The sequence below is a fragment of the Platalea leucorodia genome (genome assembly GCF_965183815.1).
Source record: "Platalea leucorodia genome assembly, chromosome: 9".
NCBI lineage: Eukaryota > Metazoa > Chordata > Aves > Pelecaniformes > Threskiornithidae > Platalea > Platalea leucorodia.
Window position 1 is genome coordinate 28,609,278 of NC_138831.1, and position 24,973 is coordinate 28,634,250.

The 24,973-nt window shown below is 56.3% G+C and overlaps 2 protein-coding genes across 6 annotated transcripts in view; both read right to left on the reverse strand.

Annotated features, from left to right (window-relative positions):
* The window catches only part of CPEB1 (cytoplasmic polyadenylation element binding protein 1), a gene marked incomplete at both ends in the record, with an annotated part of 41,630 nt that extends 31,585 nt beyond the window's left edge, over positions 1-10,045 (reverse strand). The window contains 2 exons of one of the 2 annotated variants that reach the window (XM_082321370.1): positions 3,447-3,624; positions 9,971-10,045. In XM_082321370.1, the coding sequence (XP_082177496.1) occupies positions 3,447-3,624; positions 9,971-10,045 (253 nt within the window). Of the gene's footprint in view, positions 1-3,446; positions 3,625-9,970 lie in introns of those variants that run through there. The other variant, XM_082321372.1, reaches the window with a different exon arrangement.
* A 717-nt stretch (positions 10,046-10,762) lies between these two features.
* On the reverse strand, positions 10,763-22,971 carry AP3B2 (adaptor related protein complex 3 subunit beta 2). Of its 4 annotated transcripts, XM_082321640.1 has the most exons (28): positions 22,843-22,971; positions 20,247-20,322; positions 20,058-20,132; positions 19,827-19,922; positions 19,576-19,736; positions 19,399-19,465; positions 18,393-18,575; positions 18,098-18,274; positions 17,774-17,871; positions 17,426-17,480; positions 17,205-17,276; positions 16,975-17,037; positions 16,617-16,749; positions 16,425-16,534; positions 16,173-16,349; positions 15,902-16,088; positions 15,682-15,800; positions 15,342-15,453; positions 14,325-14,520; positions 14,078-14,246; positions 13,939-13,993; positions 13,475-13,581; positions 13,136-13,367; positions 12,948-13,032; positions 12,201-12,298; positions 12,062-12,085; positions 11,332-11,470; positions 10,763-11,106 (listed from the first exon to the last, which is right to left on the reverse strand). In XM_082321640.1, exons 1-28 carry the CDS (start codon positions 22,953-22,955, stop codon positions 10,956-10,958), a joined length of 3,330 nt encoding a protein of 1,109 aa, XP_082177766.1. In that variant the 5' UTR covers positions 22,956-22,971; the 3' UTR covers positions 10,763-10,955. The 4 variants fall into 4 exon arrangements, with proteins under 4 accessions (XP_082177766.1, XP_082177765.1, XP_082177767.1 ...); XM_082321639.1 differs by lacking the exon at positions 12,062-12,085; XM_082321641.1 differs by lacking the exon at positions 12,062-12,085 and having other exon boundaries at positions 18,098-18,277.
* Between the last annotated feature and the right edge of the window lie 2,002 nt (positions 22,972-24,973).

Consider the following 24,973-nt stretch of genomic DNA (forward strand, 5'->3'; position numbering starts at 1 on the left):
ACACAAGTCCAATCCAGGATAAATTTAGTTTGACCTGAGGAAGACAACTGAAAAGATTGAGACCACGAGCAGATTAAAGCACAAGATTTCACCTGCTGGAATAAAACCTCTTCCCCAAGTCCCACAACCAAAAGAGTTTAAGCTGTAAGAAACCAGTCCTTTCACCTACTATAGCTACTATATTAAGGGTGGATCTCCAGGCTCATTAAGACTGCCCAAGCTACAAGTTTCATGATAACATAGCCTAACTACAATACACAAGTTGCTCCTGTACCAAGTAAAACCACCAGAAGGTCAGAAATTCTTCAGAAGTGATTTAACTTGGAGCACTGACAAGACACCACATGAGATCAAGGGTCTTTCTGCTCCATTGGTCACCTACCCAGAAGCCAGGCTCACCGAAGGCAAGACACTGATCCTGCAGAGCCTTATTTGTTCACTCAAGGGCATGGCAAACAGCTCCAACAGCCTGCTTCAGGCTCTAAACCATCTGCCCAGCACAGGGGGCCATTAGCAGCATTATATTCTGAATTTTCGTGATCAGCCTTACAGCCATCAGGTATGAATTTCTGCAAAAGACTGCCACAACCTAGGCCAGGGTCCAAGGGCCAAAGCACCTCCCCATTTGCAGATCACAGCTGTCCTAGGATTCATGTCCTTGCTGACAGCACCAACTTTTTCATGGAGAAGATGCTCATGAGCAACATATTAAACAACAGAAGCAGCTCATGCACTTTTCTGGTCTAGAGACAGAAGGAAGCTTCCAGAACTGCTGCATTCAGGCCTTCGTTACCTACCAAGAGGTCCTGACTGATGCTACCGAAACAAGGCTGGGACTACAAGTAGACTAATAACTGAGCAGCCAATGCACTGGCAGATGCTGACTCATCCACATATTTACAGCTGATAACTGCTGGCCTGGCTAGGGTAGCTCAGGTCATACGCTATTAGCAGTCTCTTGTACAGCCCAGAGGCACCTTCTGAAAAAGATCACGTTTCCATTAACCTGAAGGGTGAGGGCACCCAAGGCAGCCACTTTCTAGCCCTGCCTCAGCAGTGCCCAGCATCCTTTGGGAAGCGAGCAAGCCTCTTTCCTCATGCCATCACAAGCATTTGTGCCACTGCACAAGGAATCTGATACAAGCTAAAAGCCTTCTGTCAGGTTACCCAATGCTGAGCATCGCCCCCACCCTGGTCCTCATACTGTGTGAATGGCTGTGCCAGCAGCCAGCACCTACTTGAGACTGGCCTCAACTGCTACATCAGGAACAAGAAAAGCTGCTTACTGTGTCTCCAAAAGCACAACTTCAGTTGCCCTGCAGCAGAAATAATGTTTGCTAGAAGAAGCCTCCCTTTTTTACATGCAACTCCCACCACACTTGTCCTACAAGAGGTCTTCCATAGAAGTTACTCAGTGATAGCCTGGAGCACAAGCACAGTTCAACACTGTGAAGGAAAATTCAACTAGTTTCCAATCAAGGCATCACCTCTCAGGAGCTCCACACCTGGCAAGAGCCCCTGCTCCAGGCATTCATAAGGAATACCACAGCAACTGACAGACCAAGCAGAGATTTACACACAGCAGGTCAGTAAGTAGGTTCATTTCATTGCCAGGTGAATACCCCAGTCCCTCAGAGAGGAGTTTTAGAAGCCTAGAAGACTACTGCAAATTAAAATTGATGTGCCAGCTCCAAGCCCAGACCTAAAACCAGAACTAACACATATCTTCACAGGATGAATCTACTCTAGTGGGCAGGGATAGTTCCTTTATCAACTAGGTTAACTTTGGCAAGTAAGTTTAAACTTAATTAGGAAACATTCCCATTCCAAATCATAAATATGAAGGGCTATAGCTAAGATTTCAACAAGGCAGCCAGAAGCAACTCTTTCATGAACTCATTATTGGGAATAAAGGAAAATACTTCAGTTTATTTCTCCCTTACACTTCCAGTGCATCAAGATCAGATACAACACTGACTACCACTGCACCAAGGTTCAAAAAATGTCTAAATAACTCAGTACAACAGCAAATCTCTAAAAATACACCACCAACCACACCACTGACCTGAATTAGTTAATATTCACTATGCAACTGCTCAGGAGTAGCCAGCATATCCTCCAATACTGTTTTACTAGGCACATTTCAAGCAGTGCTGGCTATAGATCTGTACCTCGAAGCAAACGATTCACTTTCTCTGGTATTTCTGCAGCGCCAGCACAGGATCACATGGCCACATCAGCCCCTGGCCCACAGTGCTAAGCCCTTCAAATACCCAGGAGATTAAGCTGCACTGGAAGTCATCTGGTAGTCATTTCACTAGTTCAGAACAAAGTTGCACTACGCAAGCATCAAACAGGGCCACAGGATGCCCAGACACCTGTTAGCAGCTTTTTTTACACCCATTTGATTAAAACTCCTCAGATTATCCATGAGCACAAGACAACCCTGTCTCCAAGTGACTGCAGAAAAGGTGTCTGCCTACAGCAGCCTGCAAGGTCACCAGCTGGTGAGGTTTTTCCCCTTTACTTCCCACTTCATTTTGGGACAAGTCCAGAGGGTCAGTTTGTTTCCAATAATGGCCAAAGTGTTTATTGACCCTATAATTCAGATGCTGGAGGAAAAAAAACAATCTCTTTCAAGTGCCCAAATCCTTGGCACAAGTACCATTGCACGGAAGTGCACTGGCAAGAGGAACATCAGGCACTGGGCAGGTACATTTACTGGCAGATCTTGCCTACTGTAAAGGGACAAAAGCATGTCCTTCACTTACATAAAAATAAGATTGGACCCAATGCTCTTTGCTTTGGCACAGAGCCTTCTGTTTTGAGGCAGATCAAGTGTAAGACAGCAGAATATGCCCACTCCCCTCAGCCTGCAGGAAGCAAAACTTGCAGCACTGATTTCATAATCCCAAGCTTGCTTTGCAAGAAAGTATTCACCTACATGTACTGCTTTGGCACACTCTTAAATACACAATTAACTGACCTGTAGCAAACATGGTTATTCAAAATTCTTTTGCATTTTTAATGTATGCAGCAGATCAGCCATACTAACAGCTAACAGATTAATCCTGCCTCCAGGAAAGGCAGACTGTAAAGGAGTCTGCTGGAACTATCTATGCCAGGAGGTGGCAGGTCAGGCAGCGAGAGCTCACATCCTGCCCACACAATGATGCACAGCATCACAGGGAGCATAAGCAAGCCTTCCCAGGCACCTCCACACCACCAGGGAATACTTGAATTACTCATTTCAGGCACACAAATGAAGCCCCCATACCAAAACAGCATTAACCCCGACTCCAAGCAGCTCTCTGCTCACAAGCACATGCCAACAACCACACCACCAAGAAGTGCCACCACAGGTTCGCTAGGTCCCACCAAGCAACTGTCCCCTTCCGCCAGCCCCAGATCCTCATGCTTGCCTTAAGCCCAGCCAAACACATCACCTGGCAGGATGTCACATTTGCTTTTTGTGACAGGCGTGGTGCAGACTCCACTGAAATCCAAAGAGTTGTCCAACATGGCATTTATTCGGCGGAATATATCTGCATTGCTGCAAGTGGAAAGTGCAGGGGCATCCGGGCTATCCCAGCGGTCCTTTACGCTCCTCCCAGTATCTTCTTTCTGGTAAAAAAGAGCAAGTATTAGTGTCAAGCAGGCTAGTACTCACCACTCAGCTTTCAACACATTGTGGAAAATCTGGATTGCCTCCAATACTCATATTAGCTTTAGCTCCACGTCTTAGCAACACTCAAGTACAATTCTTGGCATTAAATAAACAGTTAATCAAACAGGTCAGCAATTTGTCAGCATAGCACATCAGACCAGGACCACCCCAGTCACAAACAGGTACCAGCTCACCACAAGTAGGATGAACTTTAGACTAAGAGCCATAGCACCCAAACTAGTGTGGTTGCTAACACAAGCTCCCTGCTGTTTTCCTCCAGCACATCATAACACTGAAGTGGAGATCCAACTAACAGAGGAGGCTGATTCTGGGGAGAAGGTGCATGCCTGACACTGGGGGACAAGGGGGATGCTCATGGTCAAGGCAGCCACCATGAGAAGCCATAGTAGCTCCTGTGCACAGCAGAAGAAAGCAAGGCTCACTTTACCACCCATATTTGGGAGCTCTGAACAACACCTTGGAATAGCCCAAGTCAGCAGCCATGCAATCACTTCAGAAAACAGGCTTGAGGAAAAAACATGACTTCCCAGCTAATCAAACATAGCCCCAAATCCTAAAGTCTCCCTTGGAATGGCAGAGAACCAAACCCTGATCTTCCCTTTAGGTAACAGCTCCTGACCACAAAGGGAGGTTACCCCAAACCAGCTCTGCTTTAACCAGCTCTGCTTTAGCATAACCCTCCACAGGCACTGATCTTCGTGCATCAAGGTTTTGGGACCATGCTACACAAGCCAGAGCTCTTATAAAGCTTCCTCTGCATGACAAAGATCAAACCCCTCCTGCTTCCTGGTGCCAGTCCAGAGAACTGGCAAGAGCAGCTGCTTCTCCCAGCTCTGCTCACAAGCCACTTTCACATCCAGGCTTGTTTTGGTGCAGCTGCACAACACAAGCCTCTACCAATCTAGAAGCCACTAAACTTAATCTCTAACCAGCATTTTGGACTGAGGGCAGGTCTTCCCACCACCCAAGAGCCACTGCAGCAGAACTCTGCTCCTGAACATGCTGAGCAAACAGTATTGCTATCAATTAGGACCCACATTAAAAAGAGCAGGAAGGCACAACCTCGCCAATCTTGGCCTCCGGAGCAGAATCCTTGCCATTAAGCAAATCGAGTTATAGCCAAATTCAAAGAACTGAATTGCAGCAAGGCTGGAGAACAAGCCCCTGCTACTCCAAGACACACAGAAGCTCTAAATAGGGCCATTTGTACTTGTCAAGGAGACATTTAATACATCTACCTTTTGGATATGTTTCTGCAAGAGTTTTGGGCCCGACTACCCCACATTTCTTCCCCTGCTTCACCGACTAGTAAGCCTGAAGCACCAAGATGATTTTACTTTCAAATTGTCCCTTACTGATCTTGCCAGTATGCGGCCTGTGGCAGAAGGCAGGTCTAAACAGTTTCACGTGGACACAGGAACTTTAGCCCAGCCTGAGTACAGGACTTGCATCTCCCCCACCCCCGCCAACCCTGTCATGAGCAGTTTTACTGCCATAACACATCATCTGATAAGTTTTCTCCACACACACGAGCTTCCTCCCCCCACTATTTAGCTAAAAAGCAAAGGAAACCCTGTCCTGGAAGCAGTAGGAATAAGCTACTGAATTGTCAACTCACACGATGCCTCCAGGCAGAACCTGAACAATTGATTCAGGATTTCAGCCCATTTAAGACTATTAGCATCTATTCAGCACTGGAGCCCAGGATCTTTGTCTGTTGAAAGGCTCAGCCTGCCCCCAGATAAGGTCCTGGGACTCCGCAGGCACAATGCAGGAGCATTTACAAGCCAAGAGTAAAACAGGTAGGGCTGAAAGCAAGCTTCAGGCAAGAGGAAACAGGCAGAGCAAGCTTTAAGTCATCTTTATAAAAAGCAGCTGAGGAGTACAGAAGCTCAATTTAAGAAAGTATTGCCAGTCATCTTTAATAAAAAGTGCCGCATCAGGCTGCTTTGGCACAAGCGTGAAACTCCCTATTCTACTCCTGTTACTGCTAAAGAACCACTTACAGCAGGAGGCAAAGCTTTTCCCTAGGAGTCTGTGCTAGGAAGACAAAAATAAACTCGAGCAGCAAACCAAACGCCTGACCTGTTCCTGCTCATTTAGCATTTGATGCTTCCCACAACTGGCAGCACCAGTCCTGCTGCAAACAAGAACAGAAAACAGCAAGAGTAGGACCAAGCATGTCCTCAAAAATTCCTTCCACTCACAGAGCTTTTAACCCGAAGACTGTCAAGGGTATCCTAGAGATACTGCAAGCACCCAGGACACAAGAACTGGCATCCAGCCCCTTGTAGGAGGCGACTCGTGTGTCTATACCTTCCTCTGGCAAAGCTCACCCTCCTCCCTAAACCCCTAGAAGAGATCCTCCTTTGAGAGGAGCTCTGCAGGTCTTCAAAGCACACAGGACCCAAACCGTTCATCAGCCTGGATAGTCCGGTGGAAAGAGTTTGCAAACACATAGCTTGATGATACGCCCGTATCCTTTAGCCTCAACAGAGTTAATATCAAAGCACAGGGAAATACCATGCCTGAGGCTGTGTCCTCCAGAACCTGCTCCACTCTTGCATCCCCAAGCCAAGCCAAGCAAAGGAGCACTCTTGAGCCCAGCTAGGATTAGCTTTGTGCTCCATCTTGAAGGATTTTGCAATAGTTAAACACAGGCTGCCTGTTCAGGCTTCTCTGGAAGTCCGCCACACAGCAGCAACTACAGCTACAGCCCAGGCTCAAAGCTGGCAATCTCCTCTGCTTTCACCGAGGCACAAGTCCTAGAGCATCAGTGGGTCCTCCTTCTTTTGCAGGCCCCAGCAGTGACCTGGCACACCACGTGAAACACCGGGGTGCAAACAGTGACCCAACAACAGCTGTTCTCAGCCAGTCCTGCCTGCTACAATTCACAATCCCAATCCAGGAGAGGGGACACCATTTTATCAGCACAGCCAGTAAGAGAAGCAAGTGAAAACAGAAGTGTGATCCAGCTGACAGGTCATTTAAAGTCATCAGGAGTCAAACACTGCTTCCTGACACCTGGTAAGACACCCAGTCTCTGTTTAAGAGATAGGAGTTTCTAGAGATGTTCCTAGATCAGAAAAACAAGGCAGTTCAGTTCCCTGCAGTAAGCATGCAGTGCCACAGAGCAAACAATTTAAAGGCTTCAGGTTATATCATTGTGGTAGATCTGGAACACAGACCCAAGAAGCATTGCACACAAAGACACACAGCAAGGTGGACCTCAGACAGGAATACATATCATATCCTGGCTCAGCTAAACCCTTGGCCAAGAACCCATGTCCAAGCATGAAGATGCATCCCCAGGATGCTCTGAGGTCTCAAGAAGGGCACTGCCAGGCTCCAGACACCTCTAGCACTCCAAACAAAACACACCAGAGTGAGAAAGGGAGCACTGGGCTTGGTTTGAAATAGGGAGGAGGAGTTTCCACTCCCTCAGAGTAACAGAAAGACAACCGATGAGCCTTACCACCATGGTAGAGAGCTCTTCTTGCTGGCTCTGCATCAAAAAGCCAGCAGCCATAGCACAGCAGCTGTCAGGTCTCTGGAGTTCACACCCCATCAGCCCCAAGCAAACCCCATAGCTGCAGCCTGCAGTTTACCCACAGGAGGTCCCACTCCAGAGACCCACAAGAAACAAACATGCAGCAGCTCAATTAGTAGAACAATGTACACCTGTGCAGCAAAAGCCAAAGATGTCCAAGGTAAGTGGAAACAAAGGTACCTCCACAGCCCCAAAGCAGACACACCAGTAGGAAACCTACAGATAATGAAATCCCAGGGCTAAGCAGAACCCACAGCATCACAACAGCACTGGCACAGGATTAGAATATCTTAATCCTTAGGGAAGTCATTAAACACAGCTCAGCTGCCAGTATGGCCAAGACATGCATTAGCTCCCGGGGACACTCTGGAGCAGACAAAGGTCATCCACCTCAGCTACAATTTGGCCTTTGCTTTTTATGCCTCTCAGAAATCCCACCATGGCAGTGCCATGCTGATGCCCAAAAGGGTTCTCAGCACTGTAGGTACAGCCAAGAGGGCCTTGAATCCTGAGGCAAAATTTAAGATGCCATTAAAATGGTGTCAGTCTCAACATAATCAAGCCAAGATGGCTCTATACATTGATCAAAGGCAGCTCTAAAAGTCCCTTTTTACCATTAATTTTTGTTTTCCAAGCTGAAGTCAGCTACTCCAATAAAAAGCATAATACTGGCATAATTGTTCCTACCAAGCAACACCACTAACAAAGCAACAAGCTGACACATCTAACTCATCCCAAACAGGGTTAGGCTAAGCTGCATCAGCTCTCTCACCATCAGCAAAGCCAAGCTTAAGCATCTCTCCCAGGGTTTACCATGTGGAGCAGGTCTTGAACACACCTGGCTGGAACAAGACTGGAAGGGATTTTGACAGTATTATTTTGCAGGGGAGCACTGACTTCAGAAAAAACAATTTTGCCAAAACCCCTGTTTTGAAATAAGTTTCCTGCTGAGGTGTCTACTTTCTGGTATTTTTTTTTGGAACAAAACATTTTGAAGCTATCACTCAAACAGCTTTGGAAACAAGCAATATCACAGCTGCCTGTTTCAGCACATTATCAAAGCAGAGTAAGGTTTAGGGAGACTGTTCCAGTCAAGATAAACTGCAGCAAAGCAGTGGGGATCCTGAAGCTCCTCAGCAAACACAGCTCCCACCCTTTGCACAGCTCTCACTGGAGCCCCTCACCAACACTCCAGCTGCCAGCACACATGGTTAGCCTATCACAAAATCAGCCACAACGAGCATTAATTGGTTTTAGCTGCAAAATACTGAATGGTAAAAAAAGAACTTGTTTTTCAGAAGACACTTGCATTTACCCACACAGCACAGAGATTAGGGACTAAGTCCCCTGGGGTCACCAACAGAAGCCAGTCTTGCTACATGGAGCTTGCAGTTGCCTGGTTTAAGAGTAAACTAAGCGCTCCATTCACTTTACACACTAAAAGATAACAGAGTTTAGAAACGCTCAGAACTACCACTGGCTACCAAGCAAGACCATGGGTTCCCGCTCAAGCCAAAACACACCCCACCAGCACAAACCAGAGCTCAGCACCTCCAGCTCAGCTTTAACCCCCCCAATAACCTGGGATGAGAGCAACCACAGGCACTGCTTGCTGGTCGGACTGGGACCACTGGGTCTCCTCCAGTAATAGCTTCATTCCTGAAGGCAGCACCAGTCAGTTGATGGGTTGCCTGAGGTGAGGCTCCCTCAGAGCCCCTTGCTCCCTCAGAGCCCCTTGCTCCCTCAGAGCCCCTTGCTCCCTCGGGAGGGCGGGGAAGCCAGGCCTCAGGGCTTCGCTCAGCAACGGCGCCCCCCCCCGAGTCCGGGCCCCGCCAGTCCGCTGAAGGAAGGGGGGACGCCATCCCCGCTCCGCCACCGCCACACACGGAGAAAGGGCGGGAAATCACCTCAGCGCCGCTCCCCCCCTTCCCCCCTCCCTCACCTACCGCCAACGTGTGAAACCACGTGACGGGGGCGGCCTTAAAGGGGCCGCACGCGCCGCCTCTCTCCTCCCTCCCGCCTCGGCTCCGTGAGGCACCGGGGCCGCCGGCACGTGTCCCATTCGCCCCCCTTCCCCCCCCCCCTCACCGGCGGGAAGGCCATGGGCGGCGCTGCGGGCGGGCAGACCCCACAGAGGAGGGAAGCGACAGCGGCGGGCAACCCTGCCCGCCCCGCCGGCTTTTATGGGCCACCGCCCCGCCGGGACGGGGGCGGGGGGGGGCGCTGAGGGGAGGGGCCGAGGCGCATGCGCGCTGAGCCCGCCCGCCGCGTGGCGCACCCCCCCCCAATTACTCCTCCCCTATCCCGGCGTGCACCGCGCGGCGTGCTGGACGCGCGCCGGTTGCCGCGCTGGGGCGTTGTCACTCTCTCTCCTCACGACGCCCGGCGGCGGCTTGAGCCTCCCCGGGGCCTCCGGTGCGGGCAGCTCTCCACACGCAGGCTGTGGCGCTCGCTGTGCTCCGTGTCAGGGGAGTGGGGCCCCAAGGGGTTAAAACAGCTCCCCCCCCCCCCCACGGGGGATGGGGTGGTGGTGGCTGGGTGCGAGGCACCGCTGAGCGCTCTGACTCTTGTGCCCGTCGTTGTGGAAATGGGCTTTTCTCCCTGGGAGCAAATGCTTGACGCTCAGTAGTTGGTGGTGTTGCAGCTCTGGCTTGCATTTTGTCACCATTAAAATAAAAGTGATTTTATCCCGTCTCCTACCCACGCGCTGGAAAAAGCAGAAAGCCCCTCACCCTTTTTGCAGCAGCAGAAGGGGTCAGACTTGAGATAATTTGGGGTTCAGGCCTTCCCATGCATCCGTTGCTCATCTTCTCCCTCCAGTGCTGGGCCTGGCTCCCTGCTGGGCTGCAGCTTTGGAAAGGGAGAGCCAGGGCTTTCTTAAATCCCACCCAACCTGTGCTGGGAGGAGAGATCTTGATAAAGAGTCAAATTTCCTTTTTTTTTTTCTTCCCCAGTTTGGAGATGAAAAGCTTCCCGGAGCCAGCCCCAGGAACCCTTCCAGTGACACTGCAGAATAGACCCAGCCCTGACGTAGCAGGTATTTCTGCGGTCAAAGCACAATCAGTTCGGCTTTGAATAAATAGCTGGAAACCTCCCAGGACTCCTCAGATCCCTGCTCAGGACCAAACACCTCCCACCCTCCACCAAGCCCCAGGGGGGTTTACCCCAACCCTCCGTGTCGGTGCTGGGTTTTCTCCAAGAGCCAGCAGCCACCCGATTCAAGCAGTGCCACCCCCAGGGGACTTGCATGTCCCCAGTTGCCTAAGGGATGGCTGGTCCCCTGATGTCCCCTGTTGCTGCCCCGGTGAAGCTGGCTTGGGGGCAGTTTGGGGCTGATCTGGCTGCCGTGCACACAGAGCAGAGGAGGGGAAGGGAGCGGGTTGGAGAAGAGCTTTATTGGGAGATCCTGGCCATAATAAATAGGGGTTACACTGGGAGACGGTGGCAAGGGGCCAGGGGCTGGAGGCATGCTGTGCTCCTGTGGGGGCTGGAACTGCTGCCGCCCCTCTGAGCAGAACGTCGCTCTGTGTCCTGTCTGCCCCATCCCACTCCTTCCTCCCAGCGGCAAAGCCGGCCCAGGGGTCACTGCCTGCCGCCCCTCTGGGGATCAGGGCAGGGAGTAACCCAGCGGAAATCAGGGCAGGGAGCATTTTGGGGACTGGTGTGGGGCAGAGGTGGGTGGGAGGGCAGGGCTGTGGGTGCGGCAGGGCCTGGCCATCACTGCACCAGGGCCTGGATGATGTCCTTCACCAGCATGGTGCCGATAACCATCTTCTCACTGTTGACGGTCAGCTGGGCCACGCTGCCCTCCCGTTGCTCCAGGGTGATGAGCACCAGGCTCCCGCTTGTCACTGTCTTGGCTGCGAACCTGCCCACCAGTGAACACAGGGCTTCAGGGCGAGCTGTTCCCCTGTCACCCTCCCGTCCCCTGGGGTGCTCCAGTGAGGAGGCATCTGCCACCCACAGCCACCGTCACATGTGGGTTCATGCAGGCTCCTTGTCCTAAAGGAAGCCCTGAGTGTCCCTGCTGTGATTCGGGTGGGACCGGAGGGGTGACAGCACCTGCCTGGTCCCAGTGTGGGGGTCCAGCTACCTGTACTCGTTGTCAGCACCGCAGGGCACGCGGCCCACATTGGCTGCTGAGGTCATTTGCTGGACAATGGCGTGGTCGCTCCGGCATTTCTCAGGCAGCGTCAGCTTCTCTGTGATCTCGCTCATGCCCGTCAGCTTCCCTGGAGCAGGCAGCAGAGGCACCTGCCCATCTCCAGCCATGCACCCAGCGGCCGTGTCCCTGCCAGGCCCCATTTTGCCATCCCCAAACCAAGCCCCTCCAGCCGCCAGCTCCCTGCATCCAGGTCCCCCACGACATCCCGAACTGGCTGCCCTGCTTGCTCCTCTCCAGCCCAGCAGAGACGGATTCAGGAAAATCCTTCTTCCACAGCCCTTCCCAAGCTCATCCCCATGTCCCTGCCTGGTGGCAGCAGCCACGTCCCTGGGGACGGGCTCCTCCAGTCACTGGCAGCGATGGGGTCGCTTGCTGCAGAGCACTGAGCACCCACTGCTCAGCACAGCCGCCCATCTGTGGGGCCAGGGCAAGGACGCCGCTCCTCGAGGAGCACAGGGACGCAGGGCCAGGGTGTCCCTGTCACTCATGGGACACGGTGCTGGGAGCGCCAGGGGTGGCATGAGCCCTCCATGCTGTGCAGGGACCTGGCTGGGCCACTCTGGCGCCAGGCTGGTCGTCCCGACCCACGGGCCGGGGGGTGCAGGAGGGGGATGAGGGGAGCAGAGCTAGTCTAGGGGCTGGCCCAGCAGCCACTTACCCTCGCCCGGCCGCGCGAGGTGCTCTAGGGCCATGGCGAGGGCAGCAGAGGGGACAAAATGGGAGGTGAGCATCAGCGCTGGGGCAGCGGGTGCCCACGTGCCGCCCTGTCCCTGTTCCCATCCCTGTCCCCCACTCACCCTGCTCCTTCTTGAACTCATTCTCGCTCATGAAGACGGGGGCCATGAGCTCCCCCACGGGCGGCTGGATGGAGACGTAGAAGTGGCGTGTGTGGGTGCTGGGGAGACAGGCAGGTGAGTAGGACACATGCTCAAAATGTACCCCCCCAGGTCCCGCTTCCCATCCCTGCCCTGGGCAGGGGGCGGCTGCAGGGGAACTGAGGCACAAAATGCCTTGGGAATAGGGGGAGCCCATCAGGCCGGACTTAGCTGCTTCCACCTCCCTGTCCCCCGCAGAGACTCTGGTGCCTGTCCTGCTGTCCCCCTACCATGCCATGCCCATCCTGGTGTCCCCCCTTCCCTGGAAGGGCCCTAGTGCCCATCCTGCTGTCCCCTATCCCTCAGAGGGACCATGTCCCACTGTCCCCTGGGGGCTCTCCTGCTGTCCTCCATCCCCTGGAAGGATGTTGGTGCCTGTCCAGCTGTCCCCAATGCCCTGGAGCACCCTATACCCTGTCCTGCTGTCCCCTGGGGCACCCCATGCCCTGTCCTGCTGTCCCCTGTCCTCTGGGGTACCCCATGCCCTGTCTGGATGTCATCTGTCCCCTGCTGCCTCAAGTCCCCTGAAGGAAGGTTGGTGCCCATCCCCCTTTCCTTATCCCCTGGAGCACCTGTGTCCTGCCCTGCTGTCCCCTGTCCCTGGAGCACCCCAAGCTGTCCCCATCCCCTGGGACACCCGTCCCATCCTGCCCAGCACCGGGTGCTCACCACAGCTGGAAGTTGGCCGCCTGGGTGGAGTCACAGAAGTCGATGCCCATCACCACGCTGGCCATGTCCCCGGGCGCCAGGCGCTCTGAAAGCACAGGACTGCCACCGTGTTCCACGTCCTCTCCACCAGCCAACCTCTGTCCCCGTCCCCCCCTGCAGCATCGTGGCCGTGCCGTGCTGTGCCATACCGATCTCAGGGAACTCCTGGATCCGCATGCCGGAGAGCGGCTTGGGCTCGCTGACCCGCAGGCTCTTCACCTCGGCATCAGTGTTGTTGGAGATCTGGATCTGGATGGCCACCATGTGGGGATCCCCCGGGAAGGGCCGGCGGCTGAAGCAGTACTCAACTGAGAGCCCCTCGCCCGCCATGCGGTGCAGCAGCTCGTAGGTCCTCACCGCGCCGAACGCCGGGCTCAGCAGCTGCAAGGGACCGAGGGACCGGCATGGGCTGCCGACCTGCCTCCTGAGGCCCCCACAGGTGGCAGGGGTCCCAGGAGCCCCCTGGGAAGGACACTGGGGACACTTACGGCAGGTGCCAGGGAGGTGTCGGTGAGCATGAGTCCCTCCAGGTCAGTCACCAGGCTGGTGGAGACGATGCTGCTGGAGGGGACGGGCTGGGGAGGAGGAGGGGTGACTGCGAGGTGTGGGGGGAGGAAAGGGTTAACAGAGCTCTGATGAGCCACGGGCCCATGAGGACAGCTCTGGTGGCACACCTGCATGGGGACAACCCTGTAGGCACAACACCACGGGCACAGCCACATAGGGACAATCCTATGGGCACAGCCCCAATGGGGACAGCCCCACTGGCACAGCCACCTGTCCCACAGCCATCCTCTGGGGACAAGGACCACTCACCCCACTGGTCCCCATCCCAGCTCAGCAGCCCCCAAAGGACCTGCAGGACCCTGACGCCACCGGGGCGCGTGCCTGTGCCTCATTTTCCCCAGTGCCACCGCGACCGCCATCCTGCGTGCCCCGGCCAGCCACTCACAGTCATCCAGGTCAAGCAAGGAGATCTCCTTGGTGCCGGCCCTGCTCGTGGGGGGCTGTAAGGGGGCAGAGAGATGGGCAGGGTGTGAATGGGGGTCTGGGGGTCGCCACACTGCCCTCCAACCCAGCCCGGCCCTCACCACCTTCCTCCGCTTGGCCTCCACCTCAGAGCCCGAGTCGGAGCCTGAGGAGCTGCTCTCGGAGGCACTGGCCTCCTCTGACGAGGTCTCAGCACAGCTCTTCCGCCCCTGCGACACCTTCATCTTGGCCTTCTTCGCCCCATCCTCCTCCTCCTCCTTCTCTTCCTCACTGGCGCTGCAGGGAGAGCCTGGCTCAGGGGGGGCCAGGGTGGGTTTGGCCAGGGGACCCTGCTTTCCCAGGGGGTACCTGCCCACACTCCCTGGAGCTGCCTGCCGGGAGCCTTCCTTCTCCTTTCTCTTCGTCCTCTTCTCCTCCACTTCCTCCTTCTCTGACTGCTCCCCACTGCCTTCCTCCTCCTCTTCCTCCTCCTCCTCCTCACTGCCGGAGCTGGAGCTGCCGGAGCTGCTGCTGCTGCTGCTCTCCTCACTGACGGACTCAGGCTCTGTGGAGGGCACAGCTCAGCCCTGCTGCTGCATCCCCCCACATCCCCACAGCTCCCTGCTGCATCCCACCGCATCCCCCCATCCTCCCACTGCATCCCACCATGTCCCCACACCCACTGCTGCATTCCCACTGCATCCCTGCACCCTTCTGCTGCATCCCTGCACCCTTCTGCTGCATCCCTGCACCCCCCCACTGCATCTCACTGCATCTCCAGATCCTCCTACTGCATCTCCACTGCATCCCCACATCCTCCTGCTGCCTCCCTCTGCATCCTGCTGCATCCCTGCATCCTACAACATCCCTGCATCCTCCCGCTGCATCCCTGCATCCTCCCACTGCATCCCTGCATCCTCCTGCTACATCCCCGCATCCTCCTGCTGCATCCTGCTGCATCCCAGCACCCTCTGCTGCCTCCCACTGCATCCTGCTGCATCTCCACATCCTCCCACTGCATCCCACTGTATCCCTGCATTCCTCCACTGCATCCCCACTGCACCCCTGCATCTTCCTGCTGCATCCCACTGCATCCTCACAACTCCCCACCACATCCCTGCTTCCCCCCACTGCATCCCCGCATCCCCCTGCCACATCCCTCCGTGTCCCCCGCCACGTCCCCACCACGATGGGATGTCCCCACTGCAATGTCCCCTGCCCGATGCCCCACCCTTGTGGCACCTGCCTGGTATCCCACCATGGCGTCCCTTGCCTGATGCCCCATCATGGTGGCTCCTGTCCCATGCCCCACCGTGGTGGCACCTGCTTGATGTCCCTGCCACAGTGACCCCTGCCCAATGCCCTGCCTTGCCACTGGGTCCTCACCACTGTCTGCTGACTCCGTGGGCCCTGACTCTCCCTCCGAGTCAGAGTAGAAGGGTTTCTCCACCTTCTCCTTCCTCTTCTCCCGGCTGGTGCACTTGGTCCACTCAGGAACCTGCCGGCACAGGGTTGATGGAGTGGGGCCATCACCCATGGGTGGAGGGCCCAAACAGCAGCCCTTGCCCCCCTCCTGCCCCCAAGCGGTTGTGTGGGCACCAGAGAGGGGACATGGGGCAGCAGAGCAGCACCTGGGGCACCTTCTGGGTCTCTCCCAAGATCTTGAGATGATGCCCCCACCTTGGCCCACCCCATGCACCGCTGCACCTCGGGGTGCTCCATGCACCTCCACATTCCTCACGGAGGGGTCGGGGGCCTCGTCTGGCCAGTCAGGCAGCTCCTGGTAGCCCACAGCCTTGGCATTGAGCAGGTGGGACAGGGAGCCCAGCTGGAAATGGTCCCGATCTACAAAGGGATAAGAGGTGGCAGCAGCTCAGGGACAGCCATGCAGCACTGTGGTGACAGCTGACCCCATGTCCCCACGCCCTCTGACCAGGGGTAGGTACCTTTGAAGGAGGACTCCAAGATGGGAGCAGGTTTTTGGGCCAGGAAGAGTTTCTTGGCGTACTTGTTGAGGGCCCCGCTCTTCTCAGTGGGCACAATGAGCTGGCGGATGAAGCGAGCCCGGTCGCGGATGTCGTAATTCTGGTCGTACTTGGCCAAGTTGAGGACATACTGGGTCAGCAGTTTGCTCTGCGCCAGAAGACATGCTCAGGGCCAGCCTCTCCCTCCCCAATGGGGAAACTGAGGCACACTGTTAGGCCACGTCCCCAGTACCTGCTTGGAGTTGGTCAGGTAGAGCTTAGCTGCCAGGTTGATGACCTGCAACTTGACGATGTCCTCCTCATTGGTGAAGGACTTGGCCATCTTGCGCAGCACGTCAGGCGCGATCTTGGGCACATGCTCGCAGTACTCGCCGATGAGCCACAAGATGCTAGCCCGCGCCATTGGCACCTGCAAAATGCCCCCGGGCACATGGCACCGCTGCCGCTCCCCTGGTCCTGCAGGCCATGCAACGCCCCAACCCACCTGGATGTTGTCGGTGAGCTTGGCCATATGCTTGATGATTTCGCTGTGCTGGGCTGGCTGCATCTGCAGCAGCTTTTTGATGACCACCACAGATTCGGCCACCACCAGCTCTGCGGGCAGAGACCCGGCCTCAGCGGGGTCCTGCCCCGAAAGCGATGGAGGCCCCATTTCACCCCCACGGTGTGCACTCACCATCCCGGTTGGAGAGGAGCTGGACCAGGCCGTTGAGGCAGGTGTCCCGCACCTTCCCGATGTTGGTGGCGCAGCGCCCAATGGCTTGGATGGTGGCTGCCACGAAGTCCTTGTCCATGCTGCGGATGTAGGTCTGCACAGGCATGGGGGAGACACACATGTCACCCACATGCCAGTGCTGTGCACCCCACCATATGGTGGTCACATGTTGGGGCTCTTTGGAGCCACCCATGGGGTTGGTGTGGCCTCAGCCCACCTCTCCTGGTGGGGCTCTCCTCTGTCCCCTCCATGGTGGTGTTTTGGCACCCAGAGCCATGCCAGGGTGCACCCTGGTGGCCTCAGTATGGCCATGGCATACCTGGAACTCCCGCAGGATGGTGGAGATGTTCGTCTCATTGGCCAGGTTTGTGAGGACCTCCAGCTATAGGAAAGAGGAAGAGATGGGCAGCATGGGGGCATGGTGCCAGGGCATGGGGTCATTGCTGTCCTCCTGTCCCTAGGGCACAGAGGACAGCTGCCCCACAGGGAAGGGCTCCATGAAGCCCCAAAGCCACCAGTGATGGGTTCTGCCAGGTGTTTCCAGCTCACCTTGAGGATCTTGATCTGTGTGGGGTCCGTGGAGCGGATGTAGAAGCTCTTCAGGTAGGGCTCGAACATCCCCTGCATGCAGAGCCATTGTTACTGTCATCGCTGTCCCTGCCTTGCTGAGGCCACCCGCAGGGAACTGGCCCTGGTGACCCTGCTGGCTAGCCCTCATCCACTCCAGAGTCAACAGGGTCAACTCCTCCCACACCGAGTCCGAGACTCACCCGCCTTTTGATGGACATGGTGGCCACATTCTGCAGCACGACATACTGCACCTCGCTGTGGAAACAAAGAGGGGGCCACCATCAGCAGGGCAGGGTCAGACCCCCCCAGCAAGTCCCTGTGAAAATGGGGCAGGACCCACCACCAGGCTGGTGCCACCACAATGCTGCCACCCCATGTCTGGACTGGCCCGGGCTAAAAAGCCGTCTTTTTTGGTGATTTGCCCCAGCCTGACATCCTTGTGGGGATGGGCTCTTCGGAGGGTCTCTCTCTGGGTCTTAGGGCTCCCCACAGGTCCCACCAACTGCAGCGGTGGGGTAGGGGGCCTCTACAACGCGGGTGTGACAGACCTGTGACTCCGCAGGAGCCGCACCAGCGCCTTGGCAATGACGCCAACCTCTGCTTTGGGTGCCAGGTGGAAGTAGAGCTGCGCCACAGCCATCACCACCTGTGGGGACACACCTGAGCGTCACCTGGCAAGCATGGGGACACCTTGGGATATGGCTGTGTCTCCCAGAGTCCCATCTGGCAGGATCTGGAGGAAGCCCATCCCTGGGGACACCCATTCCTGGGCAGCCCGGTGGCTCCTTGGCCAGTGGGAACATCCTGAGCCCAGGCTGCTGGACACCACCGGTGGCCTCTGGGGATGGACAGGGCTGGGGCAGGGGGCTCACCGCGGCATTGCGGCTCTGCAGCAGGGGCTTGGTGTTGCGCAGGAGCAGGCGGTGGTCAGGGTCCATGACGTAGGGCTTGCGCTTGGCCAGCGAGGCTGCCTCCGCCTTGGCGTCCTTGGCATCCTCCTCTTCAGAGCCGTAGAAAGCCTTCTCGGCACTCTCCTCCAGCAAGGACTCCTGCTGGTAGGCGGGACACCTTGCACCCCTCCAACAGCACCCCCCCTTCACCCCACCTCCCCAGGGGATCTCAGGGCATCCTGAACCTCCCGGGGCACCCTGAGGCTCCCGCACTCACATTCTGGTTGGGGCTCAGGAACTGGGTGCGTGCATAGCGGGTCAGCATATTGATGATGACCACCTGTCCCCACTCCTCCACGTCGATGAGCAGGTTGCAGAGCTTGCGGTAGTTCTTGTGGATGAGGTCGATGCGCTCTGGGCAGACCTCCTCAAATGCCATCACCACGCTGCCGGCCACCAGCTGGGGAGGGAAAGCCTGGGGTGACTCACTGGGGTGGTGGCATCTTCATGATGATGCTGGTGTGGTGGGGATGGTGGCATCCCCATGAGGATGCTGACTCAGTAGGGATGGCTGCACCCCTGTGAGGATGCTGGATGAGTGGGCATGGTGGCATCCCCACAAGGATGCTGGTTTGGCAGGGACGGCTGTATCCCTATGAGGATGCCAGCTCGGTGGGGACAGTGGCGTCCCTGTGAGGATGCTAGTGTGGTGGGGATGGTGGCTTCCACGTGGGGATGCCAGCTCAGTGGAGATGGTGGGATCCCCACAGTGATGTTGTCCTGCTGGAGACAGCAGCATCCCCACAAGGATGCCAGGTCTGCAGGGATGGCTGCATGCCTGCAAGAGTGCCAATCTCATGGAGATGTCTGCATCCCTGTGAGGATGCTGGATCAGTGGGGACGGTGGTATCCCCATGAGGATGCTGGCTTGGTGGGGACAGTGACATACCCACAAAGATGTTGGCTCTGGGGATGGCTGCATCCCTGTGTGGATATTGGATCAGTGGGGACAATGGCATCCCCATGAGCATGCCAGCCCTGCGGGGATGGCTGCATCACCACGAGGATGCCATATCAGTGGGGACAGTAGCATCCCCATGAGGACGCTGGCTTAGTGGGGACAGTAGCATCACTGCAAGGATGCCCGCTCTGCATGGATGGCTGCATCCCCACGAGGACACCAATTTGGTGGGGACATCTGCATCCCCACAAGGATGCTGGGTCATCTGGGGATGGTGACATCCGCAGATTTAGGGACAGTGGAGACATCGTGCCCTGCTCACCGTGGTCTTGTCTGCGAGAAGCTTCTCGATCACTTCAATGAGCTGGTCCTTCTGGTCTGAGTCAAGGCTGCGAGGGAAGAGCAGGGCAGGTGCAGCCGGACCAAGCAGCCCCCCATCCCTGCCTGTCCCTGCCTGCACCAAGCAGATACCCCCAAAATTTAGCAGCCGACCCATTACCTGTACAGCTTGGGGATGGCATGGGCAGCCGTCTTGCGCACATATGGGGACATGTCCGAGGCAGCCTCCTTGATGGCCAACATCATGATGGGCACGATGATGGGCACGCGGATGCTGGAGAGGACCCGCAGGGCGCTGGCGCGGATTAGCTGGTTGGGGTCCTGTGGGGACATGCAGGGGGCTGCAGTGCAGCCGTGGGGGGCTTGCTGCCTGCCCCCCCGACCCACCTCTGGGTCCCCAAACCAGCTCACCTTGAGTCCTCGCTGGAAGGTGGAGATGGAGAGCAGGGCCAGATCCTGCTGCTCCTCTGCATAGCGCACCAGGTAGACGTACACCAGCTTCTTCACCTGCGGGGTGAAGGTGGCGGGGCCACCTCAGAGCCCCCCAAAACCCCACCCATCCCCAAAACCCTCCCGCAGGGGAGGCACCAGACCCTGGGGACATCCATGGATGCCACCAGGGCCACCCAAGACCTTCCTCACCTCTATGTTCTTGCAGGCAACGTTTTTCACCACAGCTGGGAAGAGGTCGGAGGCATTTTTACCCCGGGCAATCATCTAGGGGGTAAAGGAGCAGCTTGACACCGGGCAGCCGGCATGGCATGGCACAGCACGGCACGGCTCAGCACGGCATGGCTCAGCACCAGCCCTGCTGGTGGCAACAACACCTACCGCCACAATCCTCTTCATGGCCTCCAGCTTGAGTGAATCCTTGTTGCTATCGAGCATCTCCTTGAGGTCATCATGCCTGCACCGTGCCGGGGGAAAAAAAAAATTCCATTTTCCGTTTTTAGGTATTTTTAACCATTTTTAGTCTTTTTTTTGCTCCCAGCCTGGCAGCCCATCAGGCTGGCAACCTGACCCTTCGCCATACAATATTTATGGAGACAGGAGTTGGATGACAGCCAGGTGAAAGAGAAGCTGGAGGGACCGGCACGGTGCTGGCACCCAGCTCTGTCCCCATCCTGGGTGCTGGGATGAAGATATCATCCCAGCCTGGCTCTGGTTGTCACCCTAGGATGTCCCCAAATCACTTCCCAGGGAGCAGGCACCCATCACCAGCTCTAGCCCGGCCACCAGCCCAGCTTGGCTGGGTGTCCCTTGTCCCCTCCTGGGCATGGTGTCATGGATGTGCCCGTGCGCCCCAACGCAGAGCCCTTCCCTGGTCCCCTCCCTGGGCTGGGAAAACGCACCACCGTCCCCTTTTATAAGGCTGGTTGTCACCACTGTCCCCTCTTCTAAGGGACATCCATCCCCACCAAACTGGGGGGGACCTGCAAGGCTGCGTCCACCCACAGCAGCTGGGGGTGGCACCCATGGGACAATGCTCGGCCAGAGCCACCATCGCTGGAGGGTCCCGGGGGGCTCCTTGGAGGGGTCTTACCGCAGTGGTGGCCCGGTGCTGGTGGCCACCACAGGCTTGGGGCCGGTGAGTGGCCGCAGCTCGTCAGCTCGCAGGGTGCTGTAGCAGGCAGGCTGTCCGGCCTCGGTGGCCAGCACTGGGCTCATCAACTCCTCGGCCGTGTCACCGCCCACTGGTGTTTTTGGCCGCCCGGCCGCCCCCGCTGGTAGCTGCCGCAGCAGCTTCTGCACCGGCGGCAGGGACAGCATGGCTTCAGCCAGGGGTGGTGGCCTCTGGGATGGTGGCAGGGCTGTGGCCCCGCTCCTCCTCCCAGCACCACCGGCTGAAACCTGATGCTGTTGTTGGGGTTGGGTTGCAGCCACGATCCTGACACCCTTCCCGGTGGATGAGGCCACCCCAGGGAGTCACATCCCAAGCGACACCTGTCCTGCAGCTGGGGCTTGGGGACATTGCAGGGAGCTCCTTCCCTGGGTGCTTTGTGTGGCTCAGTCCTGGCCAGGGACCCCATGTCATGATGGGACACCCACCTGGGTGGTGAGGTGGCAGGATGGGACACCTGTGGGGGTCCCACATGGGTGATGCAGTGGCACCTGGGGGACATTTTTCTTGCCCCATGCACCATGCATGGCTCATGGTAATGGGGACAGATCTGGTATGGCCACAAGGGGACAGGCTCTGGGGAAGGGCAGCACACTGGTGATGGGGACACTGCCAGGGGGGCAGGGATGGGGGGAAACTGCCAGACTGGGGGACACTGCCAGGGGGCCAGAGATGGGGGGACACTGCCAGAGGCAGGGACACTGACAGTGGGGGTCAGGGTCAGGGGACACTGCCAGACTTGGGGACAGGGGAACACTGCCAGACTGGCGGACATTGCCAGGGGGTCAGAGATGGGGGGATCTGGCCAAACTGGGGGACAGTGTCAGGGGCTCATGGAAAGGGGGGACACTGTGAGATGGGGACACTGCCAGCGGGTCATGGATGGAGGACACTGCCAGCCTGGGGTACTGCCAGCAGGGTGGGGATGAGGGAATGCATCCAGCCTGGAGGACAATACCAGTGGGTCAGGACTGGGGTGTCACAGCCAGACGGGGGGACACTATCAGGCGGTAATGGATGGGGGACACTGCCAGAGTGGGGGACACTGCCAGGGGGTCAGAGACAGGGGTTACATCCAGACTGGGGGACACTGCTGGGGGGGTCAGGGTTGGGGGACACTGCCAGAGTGGGGGATGCTGCCAGACGGGGGGACACTGCTGCGGCATTAGGGAGGGGTCCAGGGATGGGGGACACTGCCTGAATGGGGGACACCATCAGCAAGTCAGGGACGGGGGGACACTGCCAGACTGAGGACACTGCCAGCAGGTCAGGCTGGAGGACACTTCCAGAGCGGGGGACACTGCCAGGGCTGGGGGGACAAAGGGACACACCCCTTCTTCTGTTTCCCTGCCCTCCCCCAGCCTGCCCCACACAGGGGTGGCATTTCTCAGTCCCCCCCCTCCCCCCCGGGGACCTCGGTGGGTCCCCGAGGCCCCCCGTGAAAGCCGTGGGAGCCAGCAGAGCCTGGGGACACACACGACACTGCAGTGGGGGGTCGCCATGCATCCACCTCCGCCACACAGGCTGCGAAACCCCGCCGTTTTCCCCCAAAACCCTCCCTGGCCTTTGCAACCTGCAGCGGCGGCGGCATGACCGCGTCCCCTGTCCCCATCCTTGTCTTCATCCTCATCCCCATCCTCATCCTCATCCTCATCCCCATCCCCATCCTCATCCCCGTCCCCACCCCGGGGACCGCGGCCAGCCCCCAGGCGGTTACCACGGCCCCGGCGGGGATGGCGGTCAAGGCCCGCGGTGGCGGCCACCCCCCCGCCCGGGCCCGGCCTGCCCCCCCGCGGCCTCCCCCACCTCTTGTAGTCGGAGGAGAAGATGCCGCCGCTGGCGGGATCGTGGCCGTACTCGGGCTCCCCCAGGCTGGAAGAGCCCCCCTTCTCCTCCCCGTAGGCCGGGCTGGCCGCCATGGCGGCGGGACGCGGTCGGGCTGCGGGCGGTCGGGACGGCGGGACTGATGTCAGCGGCGTGCGGGAGCGGGCCCGCCCTGACGCTCCCCACGCTCCGGGGGAGCTCGGCTTCGGGGGGGCAGCGCCCAGGCGGCTCGGGCCCTCCCCAGATCGGGGGGGTTGGGGTGGGAGGGGGCTTTGCACCCCAAAAAGGGCTCCCCAGCGCTGCACCCCCAGGCCCGCAGGGCTTTGGGTGCCAGGCAGCGGTAAAATGGGCATCATTCGGGATGTTAGTAGTAGTAGCGTTTGGGACCTGATTATATAGTATCTATCATATAGGTCATATATCATACATCATAATAGAATATACATATTTACATTATATTATATTACATTATATTACATTATATCATATCATATCATACCATACCATACCATACCATACCATATAATATTACCTCATCTCATCTCATCTCATCTCATCTCATCTCTTACATTACATTACACTACATTACATTACATTACATTATTATTTAATACATAATACATTAGATAGTATACATTATATATTATATACTATATATTATCTACTAAAGATCATGCACTATATACCATAAATTACATGTTATATATGACATTACATTATATTAACTTACTGATTACATTAATTCTGTTGTATTATATATATTCCATATTCTATCATACTATATTATCCATAATTCATTCTACATTTTGTTATATATGTTAAATATTATGTGTTATATATGTCATATGCTATACTATTTTGTATAATATTGCAGATTATATTAATTCTATTCTATATGCTATATGCTATATGCTATATCCTATATCCTATATCCTATATTCTATCATATTACATTATCTATTATACATTATATAGTATATGGTATATAGTATATTATATTAAGATGTATGATATATGATGTATGATATATATGATATGTATTGTATTAAATTATATTATTTATTCTTATTATATATATTATTGATGATGTTGTTCTTGCTGCTGCTGCTGTTGTTGTTGTTGTTGTTGTTATTATTATTATTATTATTATTATTATTATTATTATTATTATTATTATTTTCTTCACAGGTGATTATTGATATTGGCAGATATTTCAGTTATTATTTTTCTTCACAGCTAACAAGCCCTGAGACGCTGGTTGCCAGCTGGGCAGCTCTCTCACCCCGTCATGCAGGAGTGAGGCAGCAAGGAAAAATGGGGACAGTTCAGGTAGCAAAATTTAATAAATCTAATTAATGCATGGTGATTAAGCTCCAGCAAGTGGAAAGCAATCTCTGATCCCCTGCCCCTCCTGCCCTGTGCAGATGTGTCACCCACCAGCGCTGGCAGCTGGAGCCCAGCCCTCCTGGAGAGGGAGACCCCAGCCCTGTTTGGGGACCCCGCAGGGCTCCCGGGGACCCCAGCCTTGCTTGCGGACTCCAGCCCTCCCAGGGACCCCTCCCTCCTGGGGACCCCACAGCCCTCCCAGGAATCCCGGCCCTGCTTGGGTCTTAGACCTCCTTGGGGACCCCACAGCTCTCCTGCAGACCACAGTTGTGTTTGGGGACCCCAGCCCCCCTGGGGACCCAGCCGTCCCAGGGACCCCACAGCCCTCCCAGTTACTCCAACCCTCTTGGGGACTCCTGCCCTCCCACAGACGCCAGCCTTCCCAAGGACCCCAACCGTCCTGGAGACACCAGGAGCCCACAGCCCTCCCATGGACCCCACAGCCCTGCCGGGGAGGGCTGACACTGGGGATACTCACAGCCCTTGTCATACAGGACTTGTGGTGGTGTGGTCCCCCTGCCCTCCTCTGGACCACCTTACGATCACAGGTACTCCTGTCAAGGCTGGGTCTTTGAGCAATGAGTCTGGTGATCAGGCACCCCTTGGTTGTACCAGGCACTCTTGCATGGCTGAGCTGGGGAACAAGAATGCCTTGATCCCACCTGGCATAATCAGTCACCCCCTGGCAGCACAGGAACATATCATTGTGGATTGTAACTCAGGCGGA

Excerpts from the sequence above, each read along its gene's own strand:
- AP3B2 (XM_082321640.1), bottom strand. The coding sequence starts at position 22,955 with ATGGCGGCCAGCCCGGCCTACGGGGAGGAGAAGGGGGGCTCTTCCAGC. Across the intron at positions 17,481-17,773 it reads CGGCTCCTGCGGAGTCACAG|CGAGGTGCAGTATGTCGTGC; the intron begins GTCTGTCACACC and ends TTGTTTCCACAG. Across the intron at positions 17,277-17,425 it reads CCATGTCCATCAAAAGGCGG|GGGATGTTCGAGCCCTACCT; the intron begins GTGAGTCTCGGA and ends CTCTGCATGCAG.